The sequence below is a fragment of the Cervus canadensis genome, chromosome 7 (genome assembly GCF_019320065.1).
Source record: "Cervus canadensis isolate Bull #8, Minnesota chromosome 7, ASM1932006v1, whole genome shotgun sequence".
In the NCBI taxonomy this organism is placed as follows: Eukaryota; Metazoa; Chordata; class Mammalia; order Artiodactyla; family Cervidae; genus Cervus; species Cervus canadensis.
Window position 1 is genome coordinate 71,181,654 of NC_057392.1, and position 14,958 is coordinate 71,196,611.

The following is a 14,958-nucleotide window of genomic DNA, read 5'->3' on the forward strand; positions in this document are numbered from 1 at the left end:
CCAGGGTATTTGGCAGGTCAGTGGTTAAATTAAGCAAAGCAAAACATCAGTCTCTAGAGTGCAAATGGAAAAGAGAAATGAAAGAACTTTTTTTTTTCAATTCTTAGAAGTTAATAGTTAAGATACTGTCTTATTTTTGAAAAAGAATAATGCCTGGCCTTTCTTTGTCTTCTAGATTCAGGGCAATATCACTCCTCATGCCATTGTCATCTTGCCTAAGACAGATGGAATGGAAATGCTTGTTTGCTATGAGGATGAGGGGGTGTATGTAAACACCTACGGCCGGATAACTAAGGATGTGGTGCTCCAATGGGGAGAAATGCCCACGTCTGTGGGTAGGTTAACCATTCCTTATCTCCTTCAGCAGTTACACCCCCCAAATGAAACGAAAGTCAAGAAATGTGAAACAACCATTTGATTCCACAAAAAAAAAAAAAAAAGTCTGTGAATAACACTTGTAAGACTTGCTTTGTCTGTTTATCTCAAGTCGTTTGTCATTTTTGTGGTTAAGATGTGAACAGATGCTGTGAGTTATTGCCCATCTAATGTTTTTAATGCAGTTTTGGAAATTCCTTTTGACAGCCTACATTCATTCCAATCAGATAATGGGCTGGGGCGAGAAAGCTATTGAGATCCGGTCAGTGGAAACAGGACATTTGGATGGAGTATTTATGCATAAGCGAGCTCAAAGGTTAAAGTTTCTATGTGAAAGAAATGATAAGGTAAATCCGTTTCAACATTTGCATTAGTGTTTGCATTTTAAGAGACCACCAGGTACCTGTGAAACCTTCATTTTCCTTTATACTGATTTGAATCACATCTGTGTTAAACAATCAATATTATCTTGAAATGGCATTATTTGGTTTGACTCATGTGAACCCTCAAAATATACTATTCACACATCAAAAAAAGACATGAAAACATCTAAAAATTTCTTGTAAACTCTTAGTAACTTGTGTGGCCTGCAGGCCTTAAGATGACTCAGCAAATAGCCCAAATTCTCCTAAGCACTTAGAAGAGTTGGCCCATCATTAATCATTTCACAGAGGGTCAACCTTATACTCCACTTTTAGACTTTTCACAGAATCACTACTGGGGCATAACCCATCACATTATATTCAACGTTAAATGTAAAACATGTGACATGTGGAAATATAAAGTTTTTGAGAAGTGTCCCCCATTCCTTAAGGAACGCACAATCACAAACTCAACTAGTGCCATGTTCTGTCTCATTCCAGCCATGTTTCTTCTGAAGTGTCATAGGGGGACTGTTTTCCAGTGAAATTGGCGGTGTTCGTCTGGCATGAACAGTCGCCCAGAAGGGTATTCTTCCCCCTTGCCCTCCCTGTAGACTCACCCAAAGTTCTCAGTAGCTAAGCTATACTGTATTTGTGAATTCATCCTTTGTGACTCTGGTCAATTTAGAAATGCTGTCCCCCAAATCAGCCAACGTAAACATTTATAGAAAAGAATGTGATGGGTTGAACAGACCTACGTCTCTTGGCTCTCTCCCATTCCCTAGAAGCCGGGCTGGTCTTAGTATGACTCTGGAGCAGCCAATTAATCTGACGCGGTGTGGTCTGGGTGGACAACAGCTGGAGGTGGCAAGAATGGTTTCCAGGGCCTCATCAGAATATGCCAGAAAACAGACCTGACCCCAAGTAAAATTCCAGCCCCCACCTAGTCTCTGGGAATCATAAGGCCAGGACTGATCTAGGCACGGACCCCCAAACTCTAGTGCATTGAGGACCCTTAGAAGCCTTATTGCAAGCCCTGTCCACACCTTCAGGAAGAGGCTGAGACCACACCAGTGTCAGGGCCCTGAGGTTTAGAGCCAGGGCAGGCCGACCTGGAGAGCAGCAGCCCCTTTCTCCCCTGGTTGTGTTTTCACAGGTCCTCTGTGCTTCCCCATTGTGATCCACTGACCCCACAGTAGCTTTACTAATATATGTAGCATTAGCTGAATGACACCCATTTCCACAGAGCTTCCTAAGAAGTTGTTGGGAGAGACAGCAATGTTCTTCTAAAGAAGTTGTGGAAATGAAGTAGCAGAGACTTTACACTAGTGACAAAGTAAATGCCTTGGACCAAAGTGTGGTGTCGGCTGATTCTTAAAGGACTCAGCCAAAGCATGTAATATTCTTTTCCTAGGCAGCGGTTCATGGATGTTCGGCTCAGGCAAGCAGTACCCCAAATCTTGCCCCCTTCTCTCAGTTGTTTCATAAAATGATTTAGCAGACCCAGACCTAATGGACTATGGTTCTCCTTATGAATGCCATGATCTCCTTCAGCCTAGGATATGCCTTCATCATCACATCAGCAGAGAAGCCAAGTGTTAACTCTTGAAATGCCAAAGTGAATAGGCACTAAACACCTTATCCTATCTGACTAGAGCCACTTGTTTTTGTTTTTATTTTAAAAATTGAAAAATGAAGCTGTGTAGTAATCAGTAGGCCCCAAATTCCCTCTTGACTTTCATTCCCAAAGTCTGCCCTCTTGTCAATAGGGGAGAGGTGAGGGGAGCCCCTGTGACTTTCCAGAAATTAACAAAGGACCTGTTGTGTTCTTGACCAAAAATCCAGCGTATTATCCTAGCAAGAAACTCCCTTGTAAAAAGTGAGCACCCAAAGGGTTGTTGCAAATCAAGAGGTAGTCCCTTCTGGGTCCCTGAAGGCCAATACCATGATAAGTAATAGTAACCTTATAGGAATAAAGGCAGAAATGCCTACAGAGGATACAGTGTATTAAAAGATGCTTTAAAAACACCAGCCATTGAGTCTTAAGAGCTGACACATGGCAAGGATAGGACATGTGAGAGAAAAATGGATGGACGGTTGAAGAAAAGAGGGAGAGAAACCATGCAGTTGAACTAACTTCTTTTTAATTTCAAACAGGTATTTTTTGCATCCGTGCGATCTGGAGGAAGTAGCCAAGTGTTTTTCATGACCCTCAACAGAAATTCCATGATGAACTGGTAACAGAAGAGCACTTGGCACTTATCTTCATGGCGTTATTTCTAATTTAAAAGAACATAACTCATGTGGACTTAATGCCAGTCTAGAGGCAGAATCAGAAGGCTTGGTTGAACATACTGCTTTCCCCTTTTCCTCTCCCTCCACCCATCCCGATACAGTCCATCTTTCAATGTTGCAGCCTGGTTGAGAAGGAGAGAAAAAGGTGGCAGGAATTTCCAGGAGATCCCCAAGAATGCTGCGTTGTCTATGGACAGAGATGGACCATGTGCCCTTCGGAGTTAGGGATAGAAACAAATATTGTGTGCTCTTATGATTAAGCTGTGTTATGGTGGATTTTGAGTTTTGTTTTGTTTTTTACCTTTTTTTTTTCTTTACCCCCTACTTTGTAAGAATGGGGAGAGAATGCATACTGAGAAAGTGTCTGTTTTGAATTCTGTCTGCCTGCTAGCTTTAAGTATATGATATGTTGTTAAGATCTCCAACTTCAAATGGTGAGAGACAGCACAATAAATGTACCTTATCTCTTTACACTGAAGGCCATAACTACACAGTGGGGTAATTTTAGAACTCTTTTACCTTCACCAACCCAAGAGGTTGCTTTTTGATAGCAACTGCTAATGAATTTTTAAAAGAGAAGAAAAATACTAGTATTCCCCTCTTTTGGGAAATAGATTTTAAATGGCTAAACTACTAGCCTTAGACTAATAAAATCAACTACCATTTTTGTGAGTCTGGCAGGCCCTATTTTATAGGGCCCTGTACGGAACAGAGTATGTCGCATGGGATAGTAGTGCCATTGAGTTAAGTTGGCTGTAGTGAATGAGGGACTCTATATACAATGTTGCCTCAATGATTACTGCAACAGATCAGGGCAAAAGATGGGATGACAGAGGGGGTCAGATGGAAAGAGCTTCTGGAAACAAGCTAAAAATGTATATATATATATACACACACACATTTTTTTTTTCAAATGCACAAAACTTCCCAGCTAGGAAGTCACTCTGTTTGGGCTTCGTTAGGAGTTAAGACCTTGTTCTTTCTGGGAATTGGAGAATCGGTGACATCTAGGCTCTTGTTACTCCCAGCTTCCTCCTGAGGGTGCCACTGTCTCAAGATGAAAACTGTGACTGAAAAAATAATAATAATAATAATAAATGTTTCTGAGCTGCCTGTGTTCTCTCTGGGTTGGTGAGAGAAGGGACGAGACTACTAAGCCTGCCTGGGACCCAGCAGGCATCATTGGTTCAGATTTTATAGAACTTGAAAGCAAGGCTTTGGCCGAAATTCTGAGACCCTAATCATTTTACCTTCTTCCAAATTACCCAACATCCGGTAAACAACGTTTGTGCAGAGATATGTATGTATTTCATTCAGGTTGACTTGTGTCCTTATAAACTCTTCCGCGGATGATTTGAACTTTTGCGTGACTGTCTGGGGTTTTTTTTTCCAAAGCTCCGAGCATGGCCGCCTGTGGTATCAAGGTGTTGCAAAACAGTATCTGTGTTGCGCTTCCTGTTTTAACCTACCTCGTTTCGTTTGTTTCGTTTCACTGTTCATCACAGCAGTGTTATCTCCAGGAGACATATAGAGAGCTCAACTGGCAATCTCGGCTGTCTTTCACATTCTTAAAACACAACAGTAGTTGACCAAATTGTTCTTGAAAAATTGAAAAAAAGAGAAAAAAAAATCCAACAGCAACAAAACTAACGTGGCTTGTTTCTGGAGAAAACAATTACTGTAAACAGATCCAAAACCGAAAACATCTATGAGCCTACTGATTTTGCCTAAATACATGAGCAGCTGATGTACTATTAATGAGAACGAAATACACATTAGGAAAACAGCACCATTTCAATCTGGTGGCTTGGGCAAGAGGGGGACACGGAAGGGGAAATACTCTAGTTTTTGAAGTGGCTGATTCTGCCCCTCCTGTAAAGGTGGCTGTCATTTGCATTTATTTTAAGCAGGTAACACACAAATGGAATTGAGGATTATCTTCAGGCGATCACCAAGATGTCCTCATTGTGGTCCCTTTAGCGCTCAAAAGCAATGAAATCCTCCCGTTCTCATTTTTACTGCTAAGGTTCTGCTGCTGAGCAAATTCCGTGCCACAAATTCAGCAATAACGTTTGGGATTGAATAGCAACTACTGTAATTGGATGCTGACATGGGCAAGACACATTGATTTGGGTCTCATCCCCGCATGTGATTGCCACCAGCTCTTTATATTGCTGCTGTGGTATTTTGAACCAGAAGCTTCTTTAAATTATGTTGCAAACTGATCTTTGTTTTATGTTTTGTTTCGTTTTGATTTCTAAGTGATAAGTTCGAAACACACAGCTTTAACTGATTTTTTTATTGTGGGATTTGGGGTACAGTAAAGAAATAAAAGGGAATCATTGTGTTTAAACATGAGGTAGTTTGTGAATGTATTTTTTAAAATCTAGATTCATTGAAACAAAAAGTCGTAAGAAAACAATATTAATGCAGTCTTGTTTACAGTCTGTACAGTGACATAACATAGAACATGAGCTTTTCTGGTGCCAAGAAAAATAAAACACAGACGTTAACCATCAAGCCACGCTTTTTATATTTTTGTACAAATATTTTACACAGAGTACAAGGCAAAACCAAATTTAAAACGGCCCCCCACAAATCTGTGCTCCTTAAAAGATTTCTAAAGAATTCCTTGAAGCTTCTATCTCCAAAAATACATTTTGCTCCATAAGGACAGGCCCTAGCTCTGAAATACTGGAGGCCTAGGTCATGCAGAATATTTCAGAATAACTGTTCTTGTGGCTCATAACAATTACCAACATTTCAGTTTGCTTTCTTTTTTTTTGGCAGAAGCAAGGGGGTGGTTGTACTTTTCATCCCTGTTAATATCATCTTAAAAATAAAATGAGCCAGTTTTAGAGATAAAATCCCCTGTAAGAAACACTAAAACTGAAACTAGATTCAAAGCTAAAAAAGTTTTTATTAAGATTTGTATGCAAAGAGAAATGGAACCCTCCCTCCCCCAAAGTTTCACTAGATCATTTCATTCCCTGCTACTCAGTATTGATGATCATGCAGTAAAATCCACTGTGGCTGCTTACACCACCATTGTGGGCCAGCGTCTGTCAGGTGATTGTCATTGCTGGGTGCTAGTCTGGGACGTGAGTGAGGATTCCTTCATGCAGGGCATGGTGGGAGCAGATGACCTACAAGATCCTTTAAGATGGGGAGAGTTCTCCCCATGCCAGTTACATTCAGATCGTTATCCTGCACACGAGATAAGGGAAGATATCTTGCACTAAGTGCCACACGAAATCTAACGACTATTTAGATAGAGCTCATTTTTCTTGAAGACTTTCGAACAGAGCCTCAAGAAAACCAAGAGCTATTTCAACAGTATAGATTAAGGTACAGATGACATCCCACGAGGCCACTCAAACAGGTACTCCATTTTTCTCACACTTTAACATTGCTTTCTAAGACATACTTCTTACATACATCACATCAAGTACACCTTTTTTAAAAGCCTCTTCATTCCTGGTTGTCGAGACCTACTAACAGTTTTCTGTCTGCTTTTGTGACTTATTGGTAAGTGGTGTCTCTGGTCCCTCCTCTGCAGTAGATTAGAAAGATGTAAAAAATTCAGGCCGGAGCCATTTGGGTTTTGTCCATTGCCCAGACAAGGAAGCAGCTGAAGTCTAACCTCACATTCCATAAGCTAAAAAAAAAAAAAAAAAATGTTTTCCCTACTAGTATGTGTTCTAGTTCCCGTCACTGTATTCTTGAAATGTTGAAGAGCTCTTTGTGTTAACAATGTGTGTTGTCTTTGACAGTCTGCTTGAACAGGCATCACCTCCATTCATGCTGATTGCTTTAAGATACAAGATGTGCCACATTACTTTAAGAAAGAGCATGCAGTTATTGGTCAAAAATTTTTAAACTTCTGGAGGAAAATAGGAGGATATTTGCAACATGCTGATGGCAATTCTGAATGACTCTGCCATGCGCCCATGATTCTCTGTTCTAACCGTCTCAACAGTTTCTGTGAATTATTAGTCACTTTTTCATTCATTCCTCTTAACCTTAAATCTAAACAAATCAAAAAATAACAAACAAACCCAAAACTGACCTACCTGAGACTATATAGTTACAACATAAAATCCAGAAATCTAAATTTGATTTTATTTACCTGTTAATATTTCTCATTAATACCATTACATTTTGGCCTTGATCAGGATCGCAATATCAAAAATCTTAAAATGTTCTGTCCTTGATGGGTCTCAAGATGGATATAACCTGATCTTCTTTCAGAAGCCCCAGCAAAAAAGAAAACCTCTTGAGAATTTGCAAGTTCAGAACTGACCATTGAGGGACTTCCCTGGTGGTCCAGTGGTTGAGACTCTGCACTTCCACTGCAGGGGGTACAGGTTCGATCTCTGGTCAGGGAACGAAGATCCCTTACCCTACATGGCACAGCTGAAAAGAAACTGATCATTTACACATGTCCACCAAACATTTTCTAGTATTTTTTTCTTTCCAAACTGTATCACTGGAATTTGGGGGATTTTTTCCATAGATGCTTAGGATATTCAAAAATGTGCATAACATTAAATAGTATGAGACCATAACTCTCTGCTTTGAAAATTATTCTAAGGCTGTCATTCCAGAAAATGCCAGAATGCACCAAAATAAAAATCTTCATAAAAGCATTTTTAAAGCAAAAATATCTGAATAAGTTTTGAGATATTCTAAATTCACATCAAAGTCTTGGACTCTGTGTCCATGATACCAAACATTTGGAGGAAGACTAGAAAATAGAAATGTCCTAAAGTTTCCAGATTTTTTGGGTTTGTATAGATATCTTCAAACAAACTCAATTCCTTGCGTGATAGAGTTTGGTTTTGATAGTTGGTTTTTATCATGCTAAATTGCACTGCACAGATGGGGCTGGAGGAAAGGTAAGTTTTCATTTCTAGCAATGGATCATTGCTTGTCCGTAGCAAACATCCATGCCCCAGTTGTCTCTTCCTCGTATTTCTCCCTCTGGGGTTAGTGTTAAGGAATAGTAATTTTGTATTATGGTTTATTTAAAAACCTCAGACATCACCCTGAATCAGAATTTCAAATGTTAGGTGAAAGCAAGAAATAAATCTGTAGCAGGGGGAAAAAAAGGATGACAGCTTAGATGAAGTTTCAAATTGGATGTTGTGAAACTGTTTTTATGCATTTAGCTGTCTTTTTTTTTTTTTTTTTTTTTTTACAATGTTAACATAACTGTAGAAATGCCAAATTTATACTATTGGAAGGGGAAACTATCATTTGCTATGCCTAAGAGTGTTTATGCTGTTTAAATCTCCAGTTTTCTAAAGTGTTTTAAATTGTCAAAAATATGCTGAAACTGGATCATTCTCACCTGTGTGGGGGTATAAAGAAAGAAAATCTTCTTGGCATATTTTCTAGTCTGAACCTTTTGGTTACTTTTAAGTATATTTTCCCCTGCATTTACAAAGCCTTCAGTTACTGTTGTCTAAGGTTGTTCTAAGCAGTAGTTAGAAATGATTTGGTAGGTTCTAAGCCTACCTTTCCTTGACTATGACTGCCACAGCCTGGAATATACTATTTTATGTTATCTCTATCAAAATGTGAATAAAAAAATATTGATAGTAGTAGGACGCCTACTTGTTCTTCATTACCACTCCCAAACTATTATCCCTTCTTCCTCCCGAACACTGGAATGCTTTGAAGCTCTTGCCGTTAGCCTGTGAAATCTCCAGTTATCTTTAGCCACTCCCCCTCGTTGTTTCAGTATCTTGGCTCTCAGCCCCTTCTCACCATCTCTAACACCACCCTCAATTAGTTCTTGTGATTTCAGTAACCACTTAGACAACCCTCTAAATACCCTGGCTTCTCAGTTTCCTGATCTTGACCAGTTAAACTTAACGATTCCCGATTACCTTACCACCTCCTAAGCTGGTAGCAGTCAATTCTCATTTGCTCTAGGTGGACCATCATCACCAAATGAAGGTCACCACCCCCAAAATCCCCCCACCCCCGGTTCTGCATCACCAGCTTTACCCATTCTATTGGAGGGTTTCACTACGTTCATGCTGCAATCTCTTGTGTTATAAACACCCTCAGCCCCATTATCCTCCTTAATTGCCATCTTATCTTCTCCCCTTCACACACAAGAAAACCTCAGATCAGGCTTTTATCCCCACCACAAGCAGCTCTTGCTGAGGGCACCAGTTACATTCATGATGTCAAATGCAGTAGCCAGGTCTCTAACTTCACGCTTCTTGATTTACCTTCAGTCTTTAACACAGGCTTAACACTCCTTCCTCCTTGAAGAAGTTTCTCGGCTTGGGGACACCCCCTCATGTTCTTTCACCCCTCTGGCCATTCCTTGTGGGTATCCTTTGCTGAATTCCTAGAGTGCCCAGCACTGGATATCCTCTCTCTTAAGTGATCCCTTCCAGTCTTGGGGCTTGAAAAACCAGCTATATAGAGACAATGCTCGTATTTTTATTGCCAGCTCTAACCTCTTTTCTGAACACCAGATTTATACATCTAACTATTTACTTGACATCTTCGTTGGATGTGCAATTGACATCTCAAATTCAACATGTTTAAAACCAAACTGATTTGCACCCCACCTACCAATCTACTCCCATTACAGTATTCAGTTCAGTTCAGTCGCTCAGTTGTGTCCAACTCTTTGCGACGCCATGGACTGCAGCACGCCAGGCTTCCCTGTCCATCACCAACTCCCGGAGTTTACTCAAACTCATGTCCATCGAGTCGGTGATGCCATCCAACCATCTCATCCTCTGTCATCCCCTTCTTCTCCCGCCTTCAATCTTCCCCAGCATTACAGTATTCTCTGTCCGTAAATGGCAATTTTGCTCCTCCAGACCAGAAAATATTCTAGTTTCCCTTTTTTTGGCCATGCTGGTTCTTTGCTGCTGCCCAAGGGCTTTCTCCAGTTGAGGCAAGTGGGAGCTACTTTCTGCACTAAGGTGACTTCTCTCATGTGGAGCATGGGCTCTAGGTATGCCAGCTTCGGTAGTTCCAGCACTCGGGCTCAGTAGTTGGGCACACAGCTTAGTTGCTCCATGACATGTGGGATCTTTCCAGACCAGGGATAGAACCTGTGTGCCCCGCATTGGCAGGCAGATTCTTAACCGTTAGACCACCAGGGAAGTCCAAGATGACACTTTTAAAACATCCACTAATATACAGGTTATGCCACTTTTCTGCTCAAGTGCTCAAGGTCTGCCCATCTTAGAACATCAGTGTCCTTGCCGTGGTCTATAAGGCCCTCATAAATCTGCCCCACACTTTGCTCCATCCCCAGCCACCGCTACCACTTCTCTGACTTCATCTACCTTTTCCCTAGTTCACTTTGCTCAGCCACACTGCCCTCCTTGCTTTACCCAGGAAACACTCAAAGCATGTGCCTTTCTTGAGGTCTTTTCCCTGGCTGTCTCCTCTGTCTAGAAAGGCCTCCATTCATGTATCTGTACAATGTGCTCACCCCTCCCTTTGGGTCTCTGCACAAATATTCCTATCCTATCAGAGACCTATATATGATAATTCCCAATTCCCCATTTAGTCTCTGCTTTATTGCCTCTCATAGAGCTTAGCAACATCTAATTTGCTCACTGGCCTATCTCCTATACTTAACAAGAATGCCTGGCAAATAGTAGTCAGTAAGTATTTAATGGATGAAAAAATGAATGAAAATAAATAATAACAGAGTTTTTTAATTCTATTAAGGTATATAAGACCATTTTCATCTCAATATCAAAACAAAAAGCTGTGTCCAAATTCTATGTTATAAAAGCATAGGTCTGCTTTCATGTAGAAAATGAAACACTCAATGGATTTTCTTTCCTGGGAGGCTACTGTGGATGGAAAGCACCTGGCTAATAATCATGGGTGTACTTTTTGGCTCCATGAATCATCTTAACAGGTCAAGGGTTGAAGCCCTGCAGGGTTGGAAGAGAGCTTGCCACATAGAACCTTGAGAAAATTAGTATTTCGAGATTCTTCCCTTTATACAGATAATGATCCATTTTAAGCTACTGGCCTTGGAGTAAGTGCAGAGCTGCTAGAAGTGGGAAGAGGATTCTGAATTTTGTTTTTTGGTCTAAATGTTTAAACATGATAACAACAATTTTTTTTTTTAAACAAGAAATAAACAACATTAAAGGTATCTCCTGCCAAATGCAGCTTCAAGAAAGCCTAATGAAAGCCTAACGACATTTCGGTTTTATCATTCTTCCAAGTGACAATAGTTATGAGGCTTCCCTGGGCGGCCTGTAACATCTGTATATATTCAGCTCCATTGAATGTTGTTGCATGAAGTTTTGTTGTAGGAAATTGACACATGCCTTCTGATGAATCTTTGTTTCACTCAGTCTTGTAAAGGGCACAACTTGTAGTTTCAATTTGTTCAACCATGTATTTTCCTGCTCACTTAATAAAAGAAATATTAAAAAAATAAAAGAAGAAGATAATGAAGTGATATAATATAAAGCAATAGAACAGTAAAAGAATTGTTTTGTTTATTACTTTTCATGTCTTTTCACAAATCTGTTGAGATGCAGGATAATGTGTAATTCATGTTCAATAGCAAGGGTGATGGTCTTAATCAACCTTTTCTAGTACCAAAGCCATTTTTGGATTCCAAAAATGCTGTAGATTCTTGGAGTCCTTTACAGAGATAGAGAGTATTGGTTTCTGTTATAGAGGAAGAATGTGAAACAGGTGCTAAGTAATGCCCGAGGTATCAGCCATTGCAGATGGTCTAAGCATCACAAATTGCAGTTGTAAAAGACACCATAAATGATGGTAAAATAAGTTCTCAATAATTTATGTGACAATATTTTAGAGTGTTGGTTTTCTTTAAAATTGAATAGCATCAGCTTGAATACGTGTTTTTATGTTTCTATTAGCAACCAAGTTCGTGTTCCATGACAAAAACAATTTTAAAAGGGTCACCTCCAGCCAAAAAATAGTCATCTTTGATTCCAAAGTTCAAAGTTACTTTACCAGATGATGTCAGGACGACATGGACCAGCGGCATTATGGTCTGACAGAATGTTCTAGCCCTACGCCCATGCTGCAGGATCTCAGGTTATCCTGTATTACTAAACTCATTTTGTAAAAGAGATGCCAGTTAAGATTGAGGAATTTAGGGCTAGGAGGCATCACTGGAGCAGAAAGAAATAGTATAGCCTTCAGGACAATCTGATGCTTTCCCCTCATCTCATCCTTCCTCCTCACTAGGACAGCCATTCATAATTGGAGGCCCATCAATCTAACAGGCCAAAGTTAACACCAGTCCAAGACAAAGGACAGCAGAGTGACTTTTCCATAAAGCTCACTCAAAGACAGTCTTGTTTGCAGGTGGCGTGCTCTCATATAATGAAGAAGATGTATTTGAGAGTCTGTTAGTAATATGTATACATTCATTTCATTGAATGTTCTAGTTTGGTAAAGTTAATAATTGGCAGCCTTTTTGTTGTTCCCCACAAGATTTGGGGTAGCATAGGGAATGCTTTAGTTGTGTTTTTGAAATTTCCCTGCTTAGTGGAAATTTTTTAAATGTGGTAATAATTGTTCTTTGTTGTTGTTTAGTCACTAAGTCATGTCTGACTCTTTGTGACCCCATGGACTCTAACCTGCCAGGCTCCTCTGTCCATGGGATTTCCCAGGAAGAATACTGGAGTGGGTTGTCATGCCTTCCTCCAAGGGATCTTCCTGACCCAGGGATCAAACCTGCATCTTCTGCTTGGCAGTCAAATTCTTTACCACTGAGCCACCAGGGAAGCCCAATAACTGCTCTAGAGAACTTATAAAAGCCCAGATAATATTTTTTTTAGTATGGAAATATACTTCCCATCTCAAAAATTGATGGGATAAATATAGAAGGGGAAGAAAGAGGGAGGAGAATCACCCAGCATCAGGCTCAAAACAGATGGCCCACCTGGTGTCCATATTTAGATTCTGTTGCTGGCTTTATCCGGGTAATTGGTGGTTAGTCTTAGGCAGAATTCAAAGCACTTCTACAGGCCAAAGTACCAGCACAGAGTGGACATGCTGTAAGACAAAAGCCACTGCATCAGCTAACTGGATCCCAGTCACCTTATAAGCCTGAGTTTCTCAATCATTTTAAATACGATGACTTCCCATCATAACCACCCTAAGAAGCTGAAAAGCACAAAAAGTTCAGTAACGCTTCTAAATGTAACTGCATTTTATAAGCCACATCATTTGAAAAACGTCCTTGTACGTGTGAGTCATTTAGTCTATAAACAATGCTAAGTATACACTTGGGTACTGGACCCCTTGTTATAGATCCTTTGGAAAATGTGACTGTTTGCGTCTTCCCTAAAGACCTTCATTTGTTTGGCTTGCTTCTGGCTGCGTTCTGCAGTGTGCAGGATCAAACCCTGCCACTGCATTGAGCGCGTGGAGTCTTAACTACTGGTCCACCAGAGAAGTTCCAGAACCTTCTTTTGTATCTTGGTTGTGTTTTATGGCAGTGTTTAATGTGGATATATTAATGGTCATTGGTTCAGTTCATCTTAACAAAGCTGCCTTGTCATCTTCAAGTATCAGAAAACTCAAAATAAAAATATTTTTATTTGTTGCCCGCTTATGTGCTCTGCTCTGCTCTGCTCTGCTTAGCCGCTCAGTCATGTCGGACTCTTTGCAGCCCCGCGAACTGTAGCCTACCAGGCTCCTCTGTCCATGGGGATTCTCCAGGAAAGAATACTGGAGTGGGGTGCCGTGCCCTCCTCAACCCAGGGATCAAAGCCAGGTCTCCCACATTGCAGGCAGATTCTTTACAGACTGAGCCACCGGGGAAGTATATGCCATCTTATTTCTTTTGGAAGTGTTGGAGATAGCCACCATCTGACTTTTGACAAGCCACACACAAACCCACCTATGTAGAGAAAAACCAAGCAATGACTTATTTACCAGCTGCCTAGGACAGAGAAGTCTGGCAGGCTACAGTCCACAGGGTCACAAACAGTCGGACACGACTGAAGTGACTTGGCATGCATGGTACATATGATGTAGCAGGGGGTCTTCCTAGGTGGCATTGCTGGTAAAGAACCCACCTGCCAATGCAGGAGACATAAGAGATACAGATTCTATCTGTGGGTCGGCAAGATTCCCTGGAAAACAGAATGACTACCCACTCCATTATTCTTGCCTGGAGAATTCCATGGACTGAAGAGCCAGGCAGGCTACAGTCCTTGGTTTTGCAAAGAGTCGGACATGACTTAGCATACACACACATTACATAGCAGCCCTCACACTGGATGCTGAGGCAGAAAGCTGATGAAGAAATGATCCCTGCCACCAATGAGCTGCAGTCCCCTTTTACTGAAGGGCAGGCGGGGACGGCAAGGGAAGAACACGAACAGGCAGAGACAACACCAAAAGTAGGAGAGCCCAGCATTTGCCAGAGGAAGGCAGGGACTGCTCTGGGACTGAAGAGAAAGGGCCTCTACCTGGAATGTTTATGGAAGGCTTCCAAGAAGAGGTGGCCTTCACCAGATTATGGGGCAGGAAAAAAAGGGAGCGAGACATTCCACTGAGTGGGAGCAGCTGGAACAAAGGCAGAAAGGAATGAAGAGTATGTGGGCCCTGAAACAGGCAAGGAATTCAGCAGGACTAGAGAAAGTGCTGGTGGGGCAAGAAAAACAATCACCTGCCTACTTAGATGGTGAGCATATTCTTTACACTCTATGCTCTAACATAAGCCCCAGGATTTCAAAATCCTGATTCAGCTCTCTGCCTGGCCTCCGAGGGCAATGTTTGATGAATGAATCATACCATCAGTTAGGAACATGGTTAATTCTCTGTGTTGGTGGTAGAAACCCATGAGAATGAAACATTCTAGTCATGTTATTCCCAGCATTCTTTCATTTGCTGTCTCTAGCAGTAAGTCCCCAAATTTCTTCATTGA

At 41.0% G+C, this 14,958-nt stretch overlaps 1 protein-coding gene across 8 annotated transcripts in view; it reads left to right on the forward strand.

The window, feature by feature from the left end:
• Positions 1 to 8,636, forward strand: part of TNIK (TRAF2 and NCK interacting kinase) — a 390,807-nt gene extending 382,171 nt beyond the window's left edge. For all 8 annotated transcript variants that reach the window (XM_043473737.1, XM_043473739.1, XM_043473738.1 and 5 more), the window contains 3 exons: positions 176 to 335; positions 583 to 722; positions 2,895 to 8,636. In XM_043473737.1, the coding sequence (XP_043329672.1) occupies positions 176 to 335; positions 583 to 722; positions 2,895 to 2,978 (384 nt within the window). In that variant the 3' untranslated portion in view covers positions 2,979 to 8,636. The remainder of the gene's footprint in view (positions 1 to 175; positions 336 to 582; positions 723 to 2,894) is intronic.
• The last annotated feature ends 6,322 nt before the right edge of the window (positions 8,637 to 14,958 follow it).